The sequence below is a fragment of the Gregarina niphandrodes genome, assembly GCF_000223845.1.
Source record: "Gregarina niphandrodes unplaced genomic scaffold scaffold00026, whole genome shotgun sequence".
NCBI lineage: Eukaryota > Apicomplexa > Conoidasida > Eugregarinorida > Gregarinidae > Gregarina > Gregarina niphandrodes.
In genome coordinates, this window is record NW_011645795.1 from 114899 (window position 1) to 135037 (window position 20139).

A 20139-nucleotide genomic window follows, 5' to 3' on the forward strand; every position below is an offset into this window, starting at 1 on the left:
GTTGCGGAGTCGGCGATGGTCGTCACTCGTCCGGAGAGCGCGAGGTCGCGGGCTGCGAACAGTCCGCGTTCGGATAGTTCGAGCAGTCCGTGGACGGGCACCCCGCGGACGGGCAGTCCGGACTCGATCCGGTTTCACGAGGAGATGGATGCGTCGAGTGTCGCGAGCGACGAGCGACTTGCGGCCCAGGGCGTGCCAGCACCCGGCTTGGCCGTTTCCGAGTGTGAAGGAGCTGAGTCGGATACCCCCCCTGCCCGGAGCAGTCCCTCCGGGCTCAGCAGTCCCGCTGACCGGTTCACCAGAACGTCATCCGGCGTCGAGATACCTATCCTACCCATTCCATTGATAAGCTCTCCATGCCAGGCGACCCAAAGCAGACGGACTCCACATCTCCGGGAAACGAGGGAACCTCCTGCCGCAGCCGCAAAACCAACTTTCTCGAAACCTGCTTGTGGGGCAGGCCGCAGGATTTCGCGAAACACGATACCCGTCCTACCCATTCCATTAATAGGCTCTCCAAGCCAGGCGACCCAAAGCAGCAGGACTCCTCATCTTCGGACTTTACATCTTCGGGAGACAAGGGAACCTCCTGCTGTAGCCACAAAACCAAGCTTCGCGGAACCGTCTCTTGCGACGCGACGCAGTAGGAGGACCCCGCAAAACAGAAGGGCCAGGCACCTTCGCGAAGCAAAGGAGATTCCAGCTGCAGCCTCCAAGCCAACCATCTCGGAATCGAATCACGAGCCGACTCCCGCCGAACAGCAGGCTCCTGAGCCGGCGCACTCCGAGGAGCAGCCACAAGGAATGCATCTCGAGGACAATCGAGACAGCTCCAAACAGCAGGAGCCCCCGAAGACCGAAGAAAAAGACGTGTCTGATCAAGATGCCAAAGAAGGCACAGAACAGGGTGCCGGCGATGTCGAGCCAGCAGACAAGTCCTCGGAGCCCGACCCGAGGGTTGTATTGCAGGGGTACAAGTCGCTTTACCGCGACATGCAGTGCCGGCGACAACGACTGCGGGTCACCGAAGAACGCCTAGCGCTGGCCGAGTCCGTCGCGGCACTGGAAAGCCATAGACTCGACGCGTTCGAACAGTACGTCAAAGACGTAGAAAGGAAGGCTGCCCCGCTACTGCGGATTCTCAACATGTTAGGGCTAGGGAAATAAATGTGCAGCGCAGCTTGTTCGACCGGAAGCTTGACTGGCTCGCTCCCTAGCCAGGAACCCCGAAAAATGTGGAAACGATTTCCGAAGGTATCGATTTCCGAAGGTATCGATTTCCGAAGGGAACAACTCAAGCCATTTCCGTCCATCCTGATTCATCCTTCATCGTGCCTCCTTCATCGTGCCTCGACTCCTTCGTCACACCTCGACTCCTTCATGCTCGCTTCCATCATCCGACCATACGTGACACTTGCGCTCGCCATCGCGTCCGTCGTGGTGCTCTCGGTCAGAATTTCTGCCTGCATCGCAAGGCTTCCGTCAGTTGCAGCAGAGGTGTCAGGAAGCTCATCTGGAAATTGGGGGGAGTCGAGAGCCGTCGAGGGGAGCTCTTCTTCTTGAAACAACTGGGCATATTTTGGTGCGGGGCGGGTTGGTCTCATTTCAAATAGTTTCCGTTCTGGGTCTTCAGTGGGTTCCTTCCTAACCTCCACACTTTGCCACAGTTCCGGATCGGTGGTGCCACTCGTTTTCGCGCGTCTTTCTTCACTGAGTACGTGCCGTTGCATGGTGGTTTTGTAGATCGAGGTATAGTCGCAATAGGGGCACTTTAAAACCTTGGCATCTGTCGAGTGAGTGGAGCGTAGGTGGCTGTTAAGACTGCCTCGCTGCCTGTACAACTTGTCGCACATGTGGCAGCTATATATAGGACCATCGGTCGGCTGCCGGTTACGTTTCAGCTTCGCCCTTTCGCACGTATCGGAGCTTTTCCAGTGTTCCACCAACTTCTTGAAGGTGACAAACCGTCGCAGACACTGCTCACACCCAAATGGCGGATCCTCGTGCTTCTGCAAGTGAGCCAGCCACGTGCCGCGAGCGTTGAAGACTTCCTCGCAGTCGTCAAATGGACAAATCGCCTGCTCCGGTTTTACTCCTTCCGGCACTGCATGATTCGTCCCCACGTGCTGCGACAGTGTGTCAAACAAACTGGCAGATATTGCTACCAATGGAGCCTTAGGCGACTCCTCGTTCAAGGAAACTTCCTCACCTTCATCTGCTCCTACTTCACCCTTTCCAGCTGCTTCTTCACGAGCTTTTTCACCAGCAGCGTCTCCTACTCCAGTCATCATTGCTCTCTCGGGTGTCGAGACCTGAACGTCAAGTGCTACAGAGAGGCTGCCTGACGCCGGGTAACTCAAGTTGAAGCTCGGCAGGTAACTCATTCCCGACCTCTTAGTGGTTGCCGTCGGGCGGATTAACGGTGTGTCTTCGACCACTGGCGGTCGACCCACTGGGGTTAGTTTGGTCCCGGCCCCAGACCCCAACGGTTCGTCGAAAGCCTGGTGGGAGGGTGGTCGGTCTAGCGTTGCAGACCTCCCGGGAGTGGAATTCCCCGAGGTGAGATCCTCAGGAACTGTAAAGACAATCGGACTTTCAGCCACTGTCGGACTTTCAGCCACTGTCGGGCTTTCAGCCACTGTCGGGCTCTCCGCCATTGTCGGGCTCTCCGCGATTGTCGGGCTCTCCGCGATTGTCTGGCTCTCCGGAAGTGCGGGGCTCTCCGGAAGTGCGGGGCTCTCCGCAGTCGTAGGAGTACCTGCAAGCGAGGGGGACCAGACAGCGGGCATGGCGGCCCGCACTTCGGTTCGGGCCATGATTTGGCGAAGTAGCCTTTTGTCACAAACGCTCTTATGGGCGACGCATGCATGCCACCAGAGCTGGCTTAGTCGACCGAAAGTCAAGCGGCATGCCGGGTACCCTCTGGAAGTTAACAAGTCAGGGATGTGGCATCCATAGGGTTTTTTATGGACGGATTTCGCATGTTTATTCAACTCAAATTGCCACCGCCAGGCCACTCCACAGATTTCACAAACGAAATTTGCAGGCACGTCCACCACTGGGTGCTTCCGTTGCATATGGTACCTAAGACCTTCCTTCCTCACATACTCTCTTGCACATAATTTGCATTTAAAGCCCATGAAGGAACAAAATTTTTAACCATATCAAGCGAGATTAACTGAAAAATTGACTAACTGTTTATGTAGGCTGTTTCCCTACGTATCAGCGCCATTGTGTTATGCGACTACGCTAGATACGAATTGCTCTAGATATGCTTCTTATACCTACCTATTTGGAGTCGTTTATACAACTATATTTGCGATCGTGTTTGCAATCGTGTTTGTAATCGTGTTTGTGGACGAACCTGACGAGTGGAAAAATGAGTGCGAAATTTCTGTTCCATTTTATAGATGTTGCCGAGCTCGTTGTAGGTTTAAAGCGAGTCCGTGTAAGTCCGCGGCAGCCTTAGGAGGGTAGTTTGATAAGGATCGATTGAGCATGTGTGCCGGTTATGGTTAAAATTGCTGATGTCGGTTTGCTGTTCTATTGTCGGCAAAATCCCTAAGAATGTCGGCGTAAAGTGTAATCGCACATTTAACTGCGGCTTGAAGAGGAAATGTGGTTCCGACTGACTAAGAATTCGGCTGAGAAAGCGGCCAAGGAGCAGCTCAAAGCAGAAGCTAAAGCTGCGAAAGCACAGGCTAAGGTACAGGCGAGGCTTCAACAAGACTTTGCAACGGCTCAGGCCAGCGCCTTTCATGAAACGAACAAGGCGCAGAGCAAGGCGTTTAAGCAGGCTTTGAAGTCTCATGCGAAGAATCGGAAGGAAGCTGTGAAGGCACAGGCGAAAGCTGAGAAGCACGCGAAGAAGGCGCAAGCCCAAGCCGAGAAGGCCGCCTTGCGGAGTCTGAAGGGCCAGTCGCAACCATCATTGGCTGCGGCACTGGACATGAAGACTCCGGAACAGTACGCGGCGCGACTGAAACTGCCCGCTCCGAACACGAGAATCACGGGCATTTCGGTCAACGCCAAAACGGGTGGGAGCGTCGCCCCTGGCTCGTTCAACATCAACTTGGACGGTCTCCCAACCGCTCACCAACGGGTTGTGATCCAGAGACCTGTGCAGGTGGAAACCGTGGTCGTCGACCAGCCCATCGTGGACACCCATGCAAAAATGGAAAAAGCCAAAATCATCCAACTGCCTCCTGCCGAGCCGAAAGTGCTTGTGCAGCCAGTGATACAACCCGTCGTACAACCTGTCGAACAACAGGTCGCACAACCGGTCGTGGCACTCGCAAAACCAGTCGCAGCGGTGCCAGTCGCAGCGGCGCCAGTCGCACTTCACGCACAACAACAATCAAAGCAAATCGCTGTCTCCGCAGCGCCCCACCGAAAACTCGCGAAACAACCGGTCTCAGTCCAGGCAGCACCTGCCGCCGCCGTGAACGCCATTCCGGTCGTGCAGGCCGCCCCGGTTGTGCCTGCCGCCCCGGTCGTGACCCTGGAACAGGGCTCGATAGAACAGCCGCAAATGAAGCAGGGTCAGGCCCTCGCGCCCAAGGTGCTCGAGACGCCGGGTGCCATCCCGTGCCCGCCCTCAGACGATGAGCGGGAGCCCAGCAAAACGGCGCTCCAGGTGCGAGCGAGAGCCAACCCGATCAAAATGGACCCAATCACGCCTTCCGGTGCGCCCGCTCGTGGCCATTTCCAGTCGCCCATGGAATCGAACTTGCGCATGGCGGCACGTGAGTCTCTTCAGAGCCCCAACTTGGCGTCGTCCGTAAAGCCCAGCCCCCGCAGCATGGCTAGCCCGAGCCCCAGCAGCATGGCTAGCCCCAGCCCCAGCAGCGCCGCCAGCTCCAGCAGAGCCGCGAGCCCAATGCCCGTCTACCAGGTCATCACCCCGGGACAGAGCAAGACGCCTTTGAGGAACTTGGCGAGCCCCAGCAGCGCCAGCGCTACCAGCGTCAGCGCTACCAGCGTCAGCGCTACGAGTGTGAGCCCTACCAGCGCCTCGCCTAGCAGCGTCAGCGCCTCGCCCAGCAGCGTCAGTGCTTCGCCAAGCAGCGTCAGTGCTTCGCCAAGCAGCGTCAGCGCCAGTCCGGGCGTGCCCAGCGCCCGGAAGCCCGACGTGGCTCAACTCGCCCGTCCCAGCGCACACTTGACCGCGCCTAGCCGTCGAGGAGCCCGACAGAGCGGCGCCCGAGCGAACAACATGAACTTTCCGAGCCCGAGCAGCCTAGCCTCATCGAAAACTGAAGACAACCTTCCCTTCAGTCCTGGCGCTATCTACAAGATGGCCGGCGCGAGTTACGCTAGTCCCACCGCCAGTCCGAGCTACTTGGGCAATCCGGCAGCAAGTCCCCGCAGTCCCAGTCCCAGCAGCGTGAGTGCGTGTCCGGCCAGTCCCAGTAGCGTGGCTAGTGGCTTCACCAGCCCCGGGATTGCCAGCGGCAGCAACCTAGCTCGCCCAGCTGCCAGCCCCGGCACCTCCGCTGCTTACAAGATTGCCGGACCCAGCTACGCCAGCCCCAGGGACTTGGCCACCCCGGGGAACATGGCCAGTCCCAATTTGGCCAGTCCCAATTTGGCCAGTCCCAATTTGGCCAGCCCCAGTCCGAGCGCAGCGAGTCCCAGCAGCGTGGCCAGCAGCTGGAACCCCAGTCCGGCTTCGCCCAGCAAGCCCAGCCCCCGTAGCCTCGCCCGGCCGGCGAAGGTGCCGCCGACTCCGGTGACCATCACGCCTTTCTCGCCGTCGGACAACATCTACGTGGGCCCCGGTAAGAGGACCCCGCAGGCGCAGGAGAGCAAGAACGCTCCTGTCGTACAGGCGAAACCGGACGAAGAACTTGGCGCACAAGATTTAGCTCCCTCACCCAGCGAGGCCCCCTCACCCGGCGAAGCTCCCACGCCCAGCGAAGCTCCCACTCCCACCGACGCCCCCACTCCCGGCAAGGCTGATGACCAAAAGTCCGACATCCCCGAGGGCTTCGCAGCAAGCCGCGAGGAGACGGAAAAATACAACATCATCGACGTGGAGGACGTCCCGCAAGCTACTGCCCCCCGTAGAAGTCAGGAACCTGACATGGCCACCGTACTTCAAGGCTACAAGGCGGCCTACCGCGACCTGCAGAAACGCCGTGAGCAACTGCGCCTGACCGAAGAACGTTTGGCATTGGCCGAATCTACCGCCGCCATCGAACAGGAAAGACTGGAGGCCTTCGAACAGTACGTCAAAGATGTCGAGAAGAACGCTGCCCCAGTGCAGAAGTTCCTTTCCATCTTCGGCTGTGCGTCCAAACCCAACGCCAAGTAAGCTTGCTGAAGCTTTTTGCGATTGAAACTCCACAAACTTGGTCCAGCACATTCTGGATCAACCTCGAACCTCTGTCCACCCAGAGCGCCAAGCACACACGTGTGTGCACACAAACCTCTAGCCCCGAAACCACGCGCGTTCGCGCGTGTGCTTGTTGCATGTGCTTGTTGCAGCGTGTACGTATTTTGTTCTTTCCTGCTGTTCTTGTTGGTATGATGCAAAAATGATAAGAAACAGCTCTTGATTTGAACAACAGCAACATCTCGATCGCATTCATGCAGTGCAAACGGCACCCTGTGCATGATCTGGATGTCCGTTTTCACATGGTATCCTTTTTCACAGGCCACTGAACCAGCTGTTGCTTGTTGCCCTCGCAGGTTGGTCGGACAGCCGGTTGATTCACGAGTGGAGAGGCAGGTTAATTCGCAAAGGAACTCTATCGGGTGTAGATTAAATCGCAGATAAATTCGGTCTCCAAGCTCTTGAGGACGAGCTTCGATAGGTTTGTCAGCTACATGGCACGCTGACAGTATTAGGTCTGAAACGTACACACACGTCATCTGACATAGCAGCTTAGCTACTAACTAGCTAAAAATTAATGGCGTGCGATTTTGCATCGACCATAAGTTGTTCAACCATTCTTTAACATGGCTAAGTTTAACTTCGCGAAGATAGCCATCACATGTATTCGTCCCGAAACGAATGTCATGAACACACGCGAGTGCCAGGCTTATTCCACAATGTGAATCTGCTCAGGCTCGGGATATGGGTGGTTTCGGGTGCACCATTCCCTAAATTCTTGAATAACAGAACACCAGGCAGTCTCCGTCAGCGCCAAAGTATGCTTATTCAAACACAACTGGCTACGAAGAATCTCCGATACATACGGCACCTGAACTTCGCTAAATAGCGATTCAGCTGTAGCTTCTAACGACCTACAAATAGTTACCACCAAATATGCGAACCACTTATTCTTCATAGAAGTACAGCCTTCCAATATATCTGAAATAAACAGAAAGCATAAACAACGTCAAACAGAGATGAACAGTATTGCTCTTATGTGTAGATCATACTCTCGTCAGCCCCAATAGTCGCCAGAACGTGCTTATTCTCTTTCACCCACGGCTCAACCTGCAGCAGAAACCACAGCAGCCGGCAGTCAATCTCCGATGGCGCGCGTTCCGGGTAATGCCATCCGACGAATTGCTTGGTGGCGTCGATGTCGATTCTGCAGCCTTCTTTATCGACTTGTATTTCCATCAAAAAAAAATTAATAGGGTGTGTACCGTTGGTAAGGACCTGCGAAAGTTCTCGGCTGCCAAAGGATTTCCCCAGCGGCGGCTGCGGCGGCCGGCATTCGATAAAAACGATGCGGACAGCACGCTCGGTCGGGTGCTGCGAGAGGACTAACAGGAACAGGAGGTCGGTACCAGTTTGGCTCAATGACTGGGGGGTACCTAGCTAGTCTCCGAGAACTCTTGGGTTCTGCTATCTTGGCTTCAACCTAAATCAAACGTTGCATCCATCGGCAATCGAGCGCAAGCGGTCGGGTAGGGGGGTCAATAGGCAGGGACTAGATGCGGGACTGGTAGGTGGGGGGACCTGTAAAACCGGAACTTACTTGAGGGCCCAATTCGGGATGGGAACCGAGACTCGCCTCGGCAGACTGCGCATCTCGAAATAGAACAAAGCCGAAACCTCTGCTGCGCTGCGTTGATCGGTTCAGTTTAATGCACACGTCTTGCACAAGACCGAACTTGCCGAAATAGTGCTTCAAGGTCGCTTCCCGCGTGTCCTCTCTCAGCCCACTAACGAACACCTTGGACCGTAGCGAAGTCTCGCACCTGACATCGTCACGCGGAACGGCTCGTCTAACTTCACACTAACAGCAATTGAAATCTTAACGTCCCCTTCTGGACTTACGCTAATGGTGTCCGTAATCTGATGCCGCGGCTCCGCCACACACGCCTCCACGCTCTCCTCTGAGGTGAATACTACAAAACCGAAACCCCGGCTCCTTCCAGTCACCCTATCGTGAACAATCGCGCAATCAGTCACTTGACCGAATCTCGACGTGAAATAACTCCGCAAAACTTCGCTTGAAATTGATTGACCTAGTCCCCCAACAAAAACCTTAGCGGGGTTGAAATGCTGGTCTTCTAACGCTGTTGCCGCAGGTATCGTCGTCCACGCATTACCGACAGTGGCTGTTGTGGCTTCAGTCGTATCCGATTTCATAGCCGGTGCGGGAAAACATCGAAAGGCGCCCAACTCTCACATGACCGTTATTATCCACGTTCCCTTTGTTCTCGCGGGGTTCTCATTGAGTGTCTTCTACTTATTCTGAGTACTCTGCAGTATTCTGGAGTATTTTGGCCCGTAGCGCGCATTTGGGTGGATATTTCTCGCTGCACACACGTGTTCGACAGCGCCAAAATCGCAAAAACAGCCTAGATATGAATAAACGAAATTATGCACGGAGCCATCATACGCGATTGTGATGAGATCCTGAACGAACTCGATGAAATCACGCACACGACGGCCGCAGCTGAGGAGTTAGAGGGGATCCTGGACGGAAACTTGGATATCGGAATTGACTGGATCGGAGAAATTTGTCCTTGGGATGGATATGACCTCGGACAGAACATGTGTTGCGAAATAGATGAGGAGGAGCGGGCAGAGGATCGGCTGGACAGGGATACGGGTGAGGAAGACGCGCGGGACGAAGATGCGCGTGGCGAAGATGCGCAGGGTGGTAATGAAAATGTGCGTCGGAGGAACGGCGCTGAGGGAGAAGCGGGAAGTGAGTGCGCGGCGGAACCGACGACAGGCGTCGAGTGCCCGGTGTGCATGTGCGACATGAGCGGGCACGAGGTGTCGGCAATGCCTGCAAGTTGCTCACACCGATTCTGCGTGGAATGTTTGACAAGTTGGGCGGAGAAGTGCACGAGCTGCCCGCTTTGTCGTGTGAGTTTCTCAGGCATAAAGATCCTTACTCCGGAAGGTCCCCTGTTGCAGCGCGTCCGGAAGCGCCGTTTGCAGGAGGATGACTACGAGAGCGACGTCGCGGTGGAACGGCCTGCAACACGTCGACGGCCGCCTTCCCGCAACGGTCAGTGTTGCGTATGCAGCCGCGCCCTCCGGCGGCATTTCATTGAGTGCATGCGCTGCGGCGAGAAGTTCCACGAAGAATGCATGTCTGTTCGCCTCACTGTGCTACACGAACAACCGGTGTGTTATCGTTGTGAATCCTCTGTCGGGGTCACTTCACCGGAGAGTACGAACGTTGTTGCAGTCGCTACCAGCCGAAGACGGAGACGCCGGCGGGCGCAAAACTAAATTGGTGGTTTAGCTAGTTAGATATTTTCTCCTCAGATAGCTTCGCCACTCAGGGCCGAATGAAAACCTATCCAAATACAGGTCAATGGAGCCGTACGTTCTCTTCACATAGTCGATAGTCAGTCTCATTACGTCGGCCGTTGCGCGGCAGAAGCTCTCAGGTAGTCCGCTCATGTCCACAATGAACCTGCGTGCGCAGTCGGATGAATGCTGTGAGTGGTGTTTTCGTGAGATCGGTGGGTGCATACTTTTTAGCGTAGTTGTGGTACATTTCGCTGGCGCATTCCGTGAGTGAGTAGTCAAAGATGATTGCCTGTTCGCTGGCGCCGAGGATGTGGAGCAGCAGCATGCCGAGCACGCCGGTGCGGTCTTTCCCGAGAGTGCAGTGGAAGAGCACGGGGCCCTGCGAGAGCGCCACGATCTTCAGCGCGATGGAGAAGTTCTGGCCACAGTTGTCCACCATTTCATAGTATGTATTCTCCAGCTGGTGAGTGGAGATCACGAACCGGCAAAAGTAATAGGGCGCCAGGCTGTTCACGCCCGTGATCTTGTCCACCGCTTTAGCCGCCACCACCAGTGGCAAGTAGTGGATATTCGCTTTGTCCACCGCGTGCTCCAAGACCCGTCTTTTTACCGCAGGAGCGCTATAAAAGCATCAGATGGGACGCATAAGGTGAAACACATGAGGTGACCTTACGCTAGGGAAGTGAGTCGGTGTCTAGCTTGTGTGTGCGCCTACTCGAGTACGTTGACGACTAAAGCGTGTTTCAATTCGGGTCGCATGAATGTTTCGAATAGAGGGTAGAGTTCTTGGTTGTCAATGATCTCTTCCGCGAGCGCCGACGGAAGGCCTTTGATTTTGTAGGCGAATTCTTCGACGCTCGCTTCTCGATAGACGTCTTCCATCATGCGTGCATCATCTGCCAGTCCTCGTCGGTTATTTTTTTTAGGACTGCGCCAGCGGGACGGTGGTGTGCGGTAACCGCTCCTGGAGGTCGTGTGCCCCTTCTGTGTTACATGTGAGAGCAGGTAGAGCTGGGAGACCTGAAGTCTACTCTCTTCTTCGCCTCTGATCGCTAGCAGATTATCATCTCGCAAGTCGATGATGGTGTGGATCTTCAATCCGTCTACCAGCACGCCGTGTAGCGTACTGTAGTCCCCGAAGGGCCTCGCCGATCGGAACAGTCTACCCGTCTTAATGCCCAGGGTACAAGAGCTTATGGCGATGTCTCGGAAATTGGGCAACGTGGACTCCACCGCAGACCACAAAGGGCTATCGAGCAAACTAGACGGCGCCATGAACCGGGACACACACGCCGCATCCTCCCCACGACCTCCCTCACGACTTCGCTCACGACCTCGGTCACGACCGTCCCCATCGTCCTTACCAGGGGATAAAGTGTCATCGGACGGGACGGACGTGGTCTGAACCGGCGCCGGGCCTTCCGGACTTTTCCGCCGGAACCTGTTCCTTTGGTCAGCCATCAAGTCTGTACCCTGCGCGGCCAACTGCCGGAATCGCCGGGGTCTCCTCCGGCCCACGTCTCGTCGATCGTCGTCGGAACCGGCCGGACTGGAGGGACGACTACTCCCATCGACTCTACCACGCCGCTCACCCTCCTCAGCCTCAGCTTCTACCGCGTAGTCAGTAGCCTGTGCGGTGTCCTGCACACTGGGGTCTTGTATAGGGGGGTCCCGGACACGGGGGTGCTGCATACCGTGGTCCTGCATGCCAGGGTCTTCTTCCTCTGTGCGGCTTGGTTCTAGGTCTAGGTCTTGGTCTTGGTCAAGGTCTAGGTCTTGGTCTTGGTCAAGGTCAAGGTCAAAGTCTAGGTCGCGGTCTAATAAGTCCAGGTCCCGGTTGCAAGATGGATCCGGGTCGTGTCCTGGTTCGCTAAACTTCCGGTCCTTTATGGGAGGGCAGCTGGTGGCTTTGCTCTCATCGGGATTGTCTCTGGATCGGTCGTTTCTGCCGAGTCTGTATTGTTCGCTATAGCCGGAGCCGTGCAGATGGGGGTTGGGTTCTTCGACTAGATTTGAGACCATGATGGAGGCGGCGCGGTCGGCGTCTTCATCGTCAGAAATGGAGTGAGGTACGGTATTCATGTTGGGCCATGGGGAAAAAAAATTCAGTTGAAAAACTCGGCCCCAGGTTGGAGAGTGGAGTGGTACTTATCGAACCGTGCCTGCAGCTTGTCAGCACAAGCCAAGACGAAAGCAAGGAAACAGGGATTGGGTCGTCCGGGCTTCGACGTGAGCTCTGGGTGGTACTGGACGCCGAGGAAGAACGGGTGGTTTGGGATCTCCAACACTTCCAGACGGTCACCAGTATCATCCTTACCCACGAAGTGGTAGCCATGCTCGGCCAACTCGTGGTAAAAGTCCACGTTGAATTCGTACCGATGCCGGTGCCGCTCCACCACCTTCGCCGCTCCATCGTAAATTTTGGTTGCCAGCGAGTCGCCCGTATCGAACCTCGTGATTCTGTTCCCAAGTCGCATCGTCCCTCCCATCACCTTGTTCACGGTCTCGGGCATGAAGATCACCACGCGGTCCTCACCCAATGCCCCAAACTCCTCACTGTTCGCCAGCGGCCGCTGCAGAAACGTTCGCACCGCCTCCACACAGGCCAATTGCATGCCCAAACAAATTCCCAAGTACGGCTTCCGGGCCTCTCGGGCATACCGGCATGCGGCTATCATCCCCTCCGTTCCTCGCTCACCAAAACCGCCGGGAATCAATACTCCCGCACACGACTTGAGCTTAGCCCATTCCTCCTTGCAGAGCCGCCTCGCACTCTCACCACCTTCATATTGTGCAGCCTGACTGTCTCTAGCTTGGTCACCATCAGCTTGGTCACCATCAGCTTGGTCACCATCAGCTTGGTCACCTTTATGCCCTTGCCTCGCCCGGTCTTCTGGATGTGCCTCTTGCCCTGCCTCTTGCCCATATTTTGCGTTCTCCTTGCTATCTAGTACTAAGAGTTCTGATTTTATCCAAACCAGCTTTGCGTTGACCATGCACTCTGTGGCACTATGTTCGACGGCCCGAACAACCGAGAGATACGTGTCATTACTACCTATATATTTGGCAACAAAGCCAATTCGAACAGGTTCTTGGCCTTTAAGGTGCCGAAGTCTTATGCCCATTTCGCGCCATACGTCGACTGGCTTCATGTTACCGTAGAACGTGAGTTCGGACTTGGGATTTTCTGTGAGCAGTTGAAGTCGTTGCGTGAGTAGGGCTGCGAAGTTCTGGTTGGCCAAGAGCTCAGGAACGTAGTACCCTGATTCCACTTGAGGAAGTCCGAGTACATGGGTTTCTTTTATTCCACCGAAAACCGACAGTTTCCTTTTCGTACCAGGTTCCAGCATGGTCTCTGAACGTCCGAGAATGAAATCAGCAGCCAGTCCGGCTTCTCTGAGTGATTTGAATGAGTGCTGCGCACACTTGGTCTTTTGTTCCGAGCCAATTTGGGGTATAAACACTATATGGCAAAGACAATAATCTGATCTATCTAATCGAGAGAAGAACTGCTGCAACGCCTCTAGATAAACACTACTCTCTATGTCACCGACTGTACCCCCAACCTCTAGCAAACATACTTCCGGTGGTCCTTCTAAACCGTCAACACTTCCACGCGATATTCGATTTATCCATTCTTGAATTGCATCCGTCACATGCGGTACCATTTGAACTGTAGCTCCCAAGTAATCTCCATTCCTCTCAGCTTGTATTATTTTCCGGTATATCTTGCCAGTGGTAACATTATGATCCTTAGTAAGGCTGATATCCAATGCACGCTCATAGTTTCCCAAATCGAGATCCCCTTCGTGACCGTCATGCAAGACAAACACCTCTCCATGCTCACCAGGAGCTATCGTCCCCGCATCCACATTCAGATACGGGTCAATCTTAACCGCAGTTACGCGGTAACCACAGGAACGCAAAACCACACCCACCGACGACGCCAAAGTACCCTTCCCCAATCCGCTCACGGATCCCTAGTGACAAACACAGTAGTACAGGGAGGGGGGGGGGAGGATTGAGGTCAAGGGGATTGGGACTAAGCAATCCAGACCAGGAGGAGAGGTTCAACCGAGGGCGATGTTAATCTGTCTCGGCAAGCGAGGGGAAACAGTCTGTGTGTCTAGATCTTACTCCAGTAACCACCACGAATTTCACCATCACGGGCCGGAGGAGCTAGGAATTTTTGGGCGCATATTCGGTTGATCTTGCATGTGGTAGCAGATGGAGAAAGGAGGCAAGAAAACAACCTATAGGAAAGCCAAGCCTTCGCGGCGAAGGAAGGACTCATCGGAACAGGGTCTGCGGACGGCCGGCGCAAACGGTAATACGGAGACCCGTGCGAACGGCGGTGGTGGCGGTGGCGAGAGTGCCCGAGGAGGAGGTGACATGACGGCGCGCACGGCTCGGGGTGGTTCGGCGAATAAGTCGCAGGAGAAGCGTCCGGCTGTGAGTCCGAGTGAGCAGGGGGGAAAGAAAGCGACGAAGAGCAAAGTCCCGGCGGCCGCAACTAAGCGTAAGGCGGCCCAGCCGGCGCCGAAGAAGGCCGGCAAGGGGGGATACAGTCCGGTCAAGAGCTTGTCAGGAGGTTACGGAGGGCCAGGGGGTTACGGGGGACCAGGACCTGGTCTTGGGGGCTATGGGCCAGGACCCGGTCCTGGGGGCTATGGGTCGGGGCCAGGTGGCTATGGGCCTGGGCCAGGTCCAGGGGGCTATGCGTCTGGTCCAGGAGGCTATGGTTCAGGGGGAATCGGTAAAGGTATCACCGGTGGCTTCCCGGCCAAGTACAAAGGGATGCAAAAAGGGTCCAGTAGCGCCGAGTTCTCCGACATCCTAGCTAAACTCGCCCAAATGGAAGAAGGCATGCCACTCGACCCAAACCCTCTCGGCGCCCTGCTCTGTCCCGGCAGTTTCCAGTCAGGCTCTTTGGACGCCCGGCCCGATTTGGACCCCCGTCCTGGCCTGAACGCCCGTCCTGGTTCGGACGCCCGACCTAGTTTGAACGCTCGGTCAGGTTCCGGAGGCGGCTCCGACCCGCGGCCGGGTCGTGGCCAGAACGGGAACCGGCCCACGAGGAACTTGGACGCAGATGCCATGGCAAGCACACTTGACATCCAGAAGTTGCTGGATACTTTTCTGGCTGAGACGGGGCACGTGCCTTCTCCGACGATTTTGAGGCCGTCCGAGCACCGTGAGTCGCTGGAGCTCTCGTCGCTCGAGGCTCCGTCTTTGGAGGCCCCGCGGAACGCCTGTCGGGCTTGGCCCGAACGCGAATTTGACCCCTACTTGGTCACGCGCAAGACCGACCCCACAGGCGGCTACCAACCCGGTTTGGCGCAGCTGTCTGAAGCGCCGCGCTTCCACGACACCTCGCTCTTCACCCACCCCCGATCCGTCGCTCGAGAAGGACCGCATGACGGACTGCTAGCACATGAAGGCTTGATGGAGCGTGAAGGCTTGATGGAACACGAAGGCTTGATGGAGCGAGAAGGTTTGATGGGGCGCGAGGGTTTGATGGGACGCGAGGACCGGACTACATACATTGCCCACGTCCCGCCGCCTCCCCTGCGGTCGAGCATGCCGGCGTATGGGTCGAACGAAGGACGCCAGCACCTCCCCTTCCCAGACCCCGGACTGGGCGTTCCTCTACCGGGCCAGCAGCTGCCGGGCGTGCAACATCTGCCAGGTGTCCAGCATATGCCGGGAAAGCATCTGCCAAGTGTCCAGCACTTGTCCGGAGCGCAGCAGTTGTCGGGGGTGCAGATACTGGGTCCTTCATTGGCGCCACCTGCGCGGTCTGCGGAATCGTCGGAAGGACAATCGTCAGAGGAGGAGCTACTGTTGGGTCCGCCTCCGGGGATTACGGGAGCGGTAAACCTGACGCCGTTGTTACCTGCGCGGAAGGAGCGTAGCGAGGACCTATTGCGACGGGTAGATCCGACGTCAGTACCTCGGGTGGTCGCTCCGGCGACGATTGCGCCAGACGCGGAGGATAAGAAGCTGCTAGACTACCAGACCGCTTTCCCTTCACTCGAATGCGGCGCCGCGGCCTCCTCCTCGCAGAACGTGCGTCCGCTCACACAGAAGGACAAGGAACTCAGCTACCCAGCTGACTGGCTCTCCGTACCATCCACCGTCGACTCCGACGGTCTCTGGATGACCGAAAAAGAAATTGGCTACGTCACGCGACAACAGATCGCTAAGAGCACCCGCGCACAGACCGACTTATCCAGACCCAAGACAATAAGCTCCGATCTTGTTGGCCCACAAGGTGTGGCACAAGGTGGAAGGCCGGGCTCTGGGTCGGGACCGCAGGTCGTCAGTCCTACCGGTTCGGGCCAGCAGGTTGGTTCGGAGACACGAGCGCCTGAGGGTAGTCCGTTGACGAGCCAGGGCCGGAACGCGGACGTATTGGAGTTCGTGTGCAGCACTCCTGCCCGGGGCTGCGTCTGTCACCTTTTGAAATCCGGGGGTTTCGGAGTCTGCGGCAGCCGGTTCTGCGCTACCGCGGGAGGCATACCGCCGCCGCCTGAGATGCACCGCGCTGTAGCCGCTCGCATCAAACTTGCTCACGATGTCGAGTCGCCAGAGGAAGCCTATCTCGTTCTTTGCGGCCTGGCCGCCCAAGGCCAAGGCCGTATAGCCCAAAGTCCCCAAGGAGTTGCTGAACAAGACAGCGACAATACAATCGGCGACAATGCAATGGTCCGGGACACAGTCCCTATCCCTATAACCGGCCTATGGGCCGGGTGCCCTCCACCAGCCCTGGTCGAGGTCGACCTCTTGGAGTTGGGATCGCGGTTGGTGGACCTGTCGACTAAAGAGCAGGGATTGGTGGTGCTGGTGGACATGTGGTTGTACATGACGGCAAATCGTCACCGTGGGGCACACCCCATATTTCTAGCTATTCTGAGGAACAGCGCTTTATTCTCGATCATTTGTGTCAATGTGAATGAGGAGACAGAATTATGCACACAACTCAAGTTGGCCCTGGAAATGCAGGACTTTAATTCGCTGGTTTACGAACTGGAGCTCGTCGCCACCGATTGGGTCCGACGGGGAGCAGCCATGACCAAGCTCGGCATGCTGTGTCTCCTCGCGGTCCTGCACCAAGTGAAACGAGACTTGGGCCTTAGTGCTTGCCGCATGATCTACGAAGGCATCGTGGACAACCTCGTCCGCTCCTCCATGGGAACCACCAACATCTCCTCGGGAGTGTTGAAACACGCACTGCAAATCCACCCGGCCCTTCCCGCCACGCTCAGCTCTATTCTCGTGCTGAGCATGATGACCGCCGTCTGCCTCTCCAACCCCTACCTTGGCTGCCAGGAAAGGAGACCGCCACCCGTGCTAGCCAACGCACCTCTAACCGACACGTACGTCCTTCTATTCCCTGCCCTTGCTACACTTGTTCCCAACACTTGGTCCCTACGCTTGTTCCCTACGCTTACTCCCTACGCTTGTTCCCGACACTTGCTCCCTACGCCTGTTCCCGACACTTGTTCCCTACCACTCCACTCCGGCGAGTTCGTCATACAGGCATGGGCGGGTGAAATTGGGAGCATCCATATCTTTTCAGTTCTGCGTTTCGGTTGCTGTACCGGTTGCTAGCTCTGAGTGCTGTGAACACAATGGACTCAGCTTCGTCGCAAGATACGCGGTTCGAAGGCTCTAAGGCTTTCCTGAAATCCTCGTTGAGGACTGTTGGCAAAGACAATTTCTGTGCATCTGCCATACATGAAGCGGCGGCTCAGTGCCAGCATTTTGCGTCGGCTGAAGGATTTATTCTGTGGTTGTGCGGTTCTTGAGCAACCAAGTTTTCCCCATTGCCCTGTACAGACCTGGCTCATAAACCCCTCCCCGCACGACAGGGATCTGTTCCCTCGCACAGAGCGGGTCCGCAGGTCCGTGGTTGGGCCGTGCGCAACGGAGGTTGATATTTTTAAACTGAGACTGCCAGTCAGTTGCCGTCTGCGATCGGTTCCAGAAACAAACGTCGGTTAAAAATGTTTCGGACGGCGGTCGTGAGCACTGATGACGAGCACCAGAAGATTCCCTTGAGCCAAATTGTTCAAACGAGACACTGCTCATTTGCCCTGCTACTCGTGACCATAAAGGCCAAGAGTCCTGGGTGCACGAAGCAACTGAGGGAAGCCAATGAACAGTTCGACCGGTTGGTGCAGCTAGACTGCTGTCCTGTCGGAGTGTGTGTTGCATCCCAAAATGCCATTGTAACCACACCCCGGCCATCTTTGCACCACTGCCCCTCATCCTTCCCCCTACCCTTCCTGGCTCCTGACCGTGCCCCCCTGCGACTGCCCACGGAGTTTGTGGTTGTAGGAAGAGTGGCACAAGGAGATGGGTCTGAGCTTCCCCATTGTACAGGCGTCGCCGGAACTTCTTCAAGGTCTGGGCGTGTTCGAAAAGTGCAAGCCGGTGCGGTCATGGTTGCTGTTGGACGGCGAAGGTGGTTGTGTGACGAAGAGGAGAATTACGAGTGTTAGGTCGTCCTACTTGGGGGAGGTGGTCGAGTGTCTGGAAAAAGAGCTCGGGGGAGACGGGAAGGACGTGGGGCCTGAGGCCAACACGCCGATGAAGCGCAGTAGGCGCGAGGCAGGCTCGAAGGACTCAACTGTAGCGCCCCCGACATCGCCGCCCAGTCCCCCCCGGAACCTTCAAAAGCCCGCAGACGAGAACAGACCCATCTTGAAGCGAACGCGGAAGCAGGCGACCAAGGCCACGGAGGACGAACGAGTCGCGAAAGCGCTCTCCACCTCCGAAGTTGAAGACTCGCCTGCGCCCAAAGGCCGGCGCAAGTCGCTCAGCAAGACCGTGGACAAGGCCGCGGATAAGACCGTTGAGGAAGCCGACACCGAAAAGAAGCCGGCAAGGCGCGTGATAGCCACCAACAGCTCAGCCAATGCTAGCGTTGCCCCGTCCGCAGTAGATGCTCCCTCCACGAAAGCTGGCCCCATAAAAGCTGCTCGGGACGAGGCGATGGCCACCGAGGAACAGCAATCGGAGACTGAGGCGCCCACGGAGCAGACAGCTGGCAAAACCAGGACGAAGCCCAATGGCAGAGCCAGCCGCAGCCAAAGCGTCACACCCAAGGCCAAAGCCAAAGCAGCCGCCGCCCGCGGAGGCTCTACCAAGTCGCAAGAGCCGGCTGGCCGCGACGGCAAGCGCGCCGCACCGGCCGCACCTGCCGCGAAGAGAAGCAACGCCCCGCCCGCAGACGAGAAAAAGGCCACCCGAAAAGTCGGGGCTCCCAAACCTGCAAAGGCTGTGAAGAAGGCCCCTGCAAAAAAGAAAGATAGATAGATAGTTTTAGCTCATGGACAAACGGGAAGCTTTCGTAGAAGAAATCGCTCAAGGGCTGGAATCGGTTCTACTTAACACCGCAGAAATACTCACCAACATTACGGAACTAGACGACAACCAAGCACTCATCGAAGGCGAAGACGTACGCTCACTTACCCTTCCCTCACATACTGCTAATCCTGCTGCTGTGAACTGCCGTAGATTGTGAACTGGCTAGCCTGCTGACCCTATAATACGAACACTGGCCCTAGCACTGACCTCATGCCACGTAGACTGATGCCACCGCCTTGACTGATCAAATCCGCCAAATGACGGACACACTAAACAGAGTTTGTGCGGCGCTGCACAGCCAAATCGACTCAGCGTCCAAGAATGCGAGGCTCTCGCACGCCCCGTATCACCTCATTCTCGCCGAAGAGAATATCAAAGAGGCTATTGGGCTCCAGCATTTCAAAAACTCTTTTTGATGGCCGTCAACTATGCCAAGCAAGCCGAAGCGATCCTTAACTCGCAAGACAAAGGCAACAGTGATCTCCTAATCCTCATGTACGGCAGCCTGGTCACGCAGGTGGTCCGGGACGTGGAGAACGTAGACACCGCCAACGCAGAATTGGAACGGCTGTACGTTTTCACCGACCCAGACACCTCACCAAACGTGCTTCCCTGCAGGGGCCACGACACCGGAATTCGACTCGTCGAAGATTTTGTCTCAAGGTCCTCCCTCTCGGTTTGTCAAAGTTTCAAAGACACCTGTGAAATCATCGCAAAAGTGGCATTCAAGGTATACCTCGGCGTCGCTGCAGAGGTCAGGCAAGCCAGCGACAGCGTCTGCTTCATCACTCTCCCCGTGAATCCGATCACTGACTTCGTCGAAATCCCGCCAGCGCTGGCTGGACTTAATTATAACGCATACGTGTGTGGCGTTATTCAAAGCGCCCTTGAGCAGGTACGCCCTTCTAATTCTCACCTAGCTCTATGTGCGTGCGCTCGAAGAGCTATGTCTGCGCACGTGTCTGCGGGCTCCCACTCCGCTAATGTACGTCTTTATTATAGGTGCAGCTCAAAGTGACCTGCGTGGTGACTAAAGATGCTCTCGTGGACTCGGACGTAACTGAATTCAGACTGGAACTAATCGA

General features: G+C 56.3%; 12 protein-coding genes across 12 annotated transcripts; 6 read left to right on the forward strand and 6 right to left on the reverse strand.

Moving 5' to 3' along the window:
* Positions 1-804: 804 nt before the first annotated feature.
* Positions 805-1167, forward strand: GNI_114010 (hypothetical protein; the record flags this gene model as incomplete). Its single annotated transcript, XM_011133303.1, has 1 exon — positions 805-1167. One exon carries the CDS (start codon positions 805-807, stop codon positions 1165-1167), a length of 363 nt encoding a protein of 120 aa, XP_011131605.1.
* A 173-nt stretch (positions 1168-1340) lies between these two features.
* GNI_114020 (putative collagen-binding adhesin) lies at positions 1341-3140 on the reverse strand (the record flags this gene model as incomplete). The annotated part of the gene is made up of 1 exon (XM_011133304.1): positions 1341-3140. One exon carries the CDS (start codon positions 3138-3140, stop codon positions 1341-1343), a length of 1800 nt encoding a protein of 599 aa, XP_011131606.1.
* A 476-nt stretch (positions 3141-3616) lies between these two features.
* Positions 3617-6316, forward strand: GNI_114030 (hypothetical protein; the record flags this gene model as incomplete). The annotated part of the gene is made up of 1 exon (XM_011133305.1): positions 3617-6316. One exon carries the CDS (start codon positions 3617-3619, stop codon positions 6314-6316), a length of 2700 nt encoding a protein of 899 aa, XP_011131607.1.
* Positions 6317-7046: 730 nt separating this feature from the next.
* On the reverse strand, positions 7047-7576 carry GNI_114040 (hypothetical protein; the record flags this gene model as incomplete). The annotated part of the gene is made up of 2 exons (XM_011133306.1): positions 7047-7318; positions 7390-7576. The coding sequence occupies 2 exons, from the start codon at positions 7574-7576 to the stop codon at positions 7047-7049; spliced, it is 459 nt and encodes a 152-aa protein (XP_011131608.1).
* A 313-nt stretch (positions 7577-7889) lies between these two features.
* On the reverse strand, positions 7890-8554 carry GNI_114050 (RNA recognition motif protein; the record flags this gene model as incomplete). The annotated part of the gene is made up of 2 exons (XM_011133307.1): positions 7890-8198; positions 8450-8554. The coding sequence occupies 2 exons, from the start codon at positions 8552-8554 to the stop codon at positions 7890-7892; spliced, it is 414 nt and encodes a 137-aa protein (XP_011131609.1).
* Positions 8555-8788: 234 nt separating this feature from the next.
* Positions 8789-9655, forward strand: GNI_114060 (RING finger protein; the record flags this gene model as incomplete). Its single annotated transcript, XM_011133308.1, has 1 exon — positions 8789-9655. One exon carries the CDS (start codon positions 8789-8791, stop codon positions 9653-9655), a length of 867 nt encoding a protein of 288 aa, XP_011131610.1.
* Positions 9656-9664: 9 nt separating this feature from the next.
* GNI_114070 (protein tyrosine/serine phosphatase) lies at positions 9665-10118 on the reverse strand (the record flags this gene model as incomplete). The annotated part of the gene is made up of 2 exons (XM_011133309.1): positions 9665-9842; positions 9904-10118. 2 exons carry the CDS (start codon positions 10116-10118, stop codon positions 9665-9667), a joined length of 393 nt encoding a protein of 130 aa, XP_011131611.1.
* Positions 10119-10390: 272 nt separating this feature from the next.
* On the reverse strand, positions 10391-11761 carry GNI_114080 (hypothetical protein; the record flags this gene model as incomplete). The annotated part of the gene is made up of 1 exon (XM_011133310.1): positions 10391-11761. The coding sequence occupies one exon, from the start codon at positions 11759-11761 to the stop codon at positions 10391-10393; it is 1371 nt and encodes a 456-aa protein (XP_011131612.1).
* A 23-nt stretch (positions 11762-11784) lies between these two features.
* Positions 11785-13843, reverse strand: GNI_114090 (CTP synthase; the record flags this gene model as incomplete). The annotated part of the gene is made up of 2 exons (XM_011133311.1): positions 11785-13659; positions 13817-13843. The coding sequence occupies 2 exons, from the start codon at positions 13841-13843 to the stop codon at positions 11785-11787; spliced, it is 1902 nt and encodes a 633-aa protein (XP_011131613.1).
* A 63-nt stretch (positions 13844-13906) lies between these two features.
* GNI_114100 (hypothetical protein) lies at positions 13907-17490 on the forward strand (the record flags this gene model as incomplete). The annotated part of the gene is made up of 2 exons (XM_011133312.1): positions 13907-17058; positions 17262-17490. The coding sequence occupies 2 exons, from the start codon at positions 13907-13909 to the stop codon at positions 17488-17490; spliced, it is 3381 nt and encodes a 1126-aa protein (XP_011131614.1).
* A 198-nt stretch (positions 17491-17688) lies between these two features.
* On the forward strand, positions 17689-19003 carry GNI_114110 (antioxidant, AhpC/TSA family protein; the record flags this gene model as incomplete). Its single annotated transcript, XM_011133313.1, has 2 exons — positions 17689-17913; positions 18023-19003. The coding sequence occupies 2 exons, from the start codon at positions 17689-17691 to the stop codon at positions 19001-19003; spliced, it is 1206 nt and encodes a 401-aa protein (XP_011131615.1).
* Positions 19004-19469: 466 nt separating this feature from the next.
* On the forward strand, positions 19470-20088 carry GNI_114120 (putative trafficking particle complex subunit 3; the record flags this gene model as incomplete). The annotated part of the gene is made up of 3 exons (XM_011133314.1): positions 19470-19624; positions 19673-19949; positions 19999-20088. 3 exons carry the CDS (start codon positions 19470-19472, stop codon positions 20086-20088), a joined length of 522 nt encoding a protein of 173 aa, XP_011131616.1.
* Positions 20089-20139: the final 51 nt, after the last annotated feature.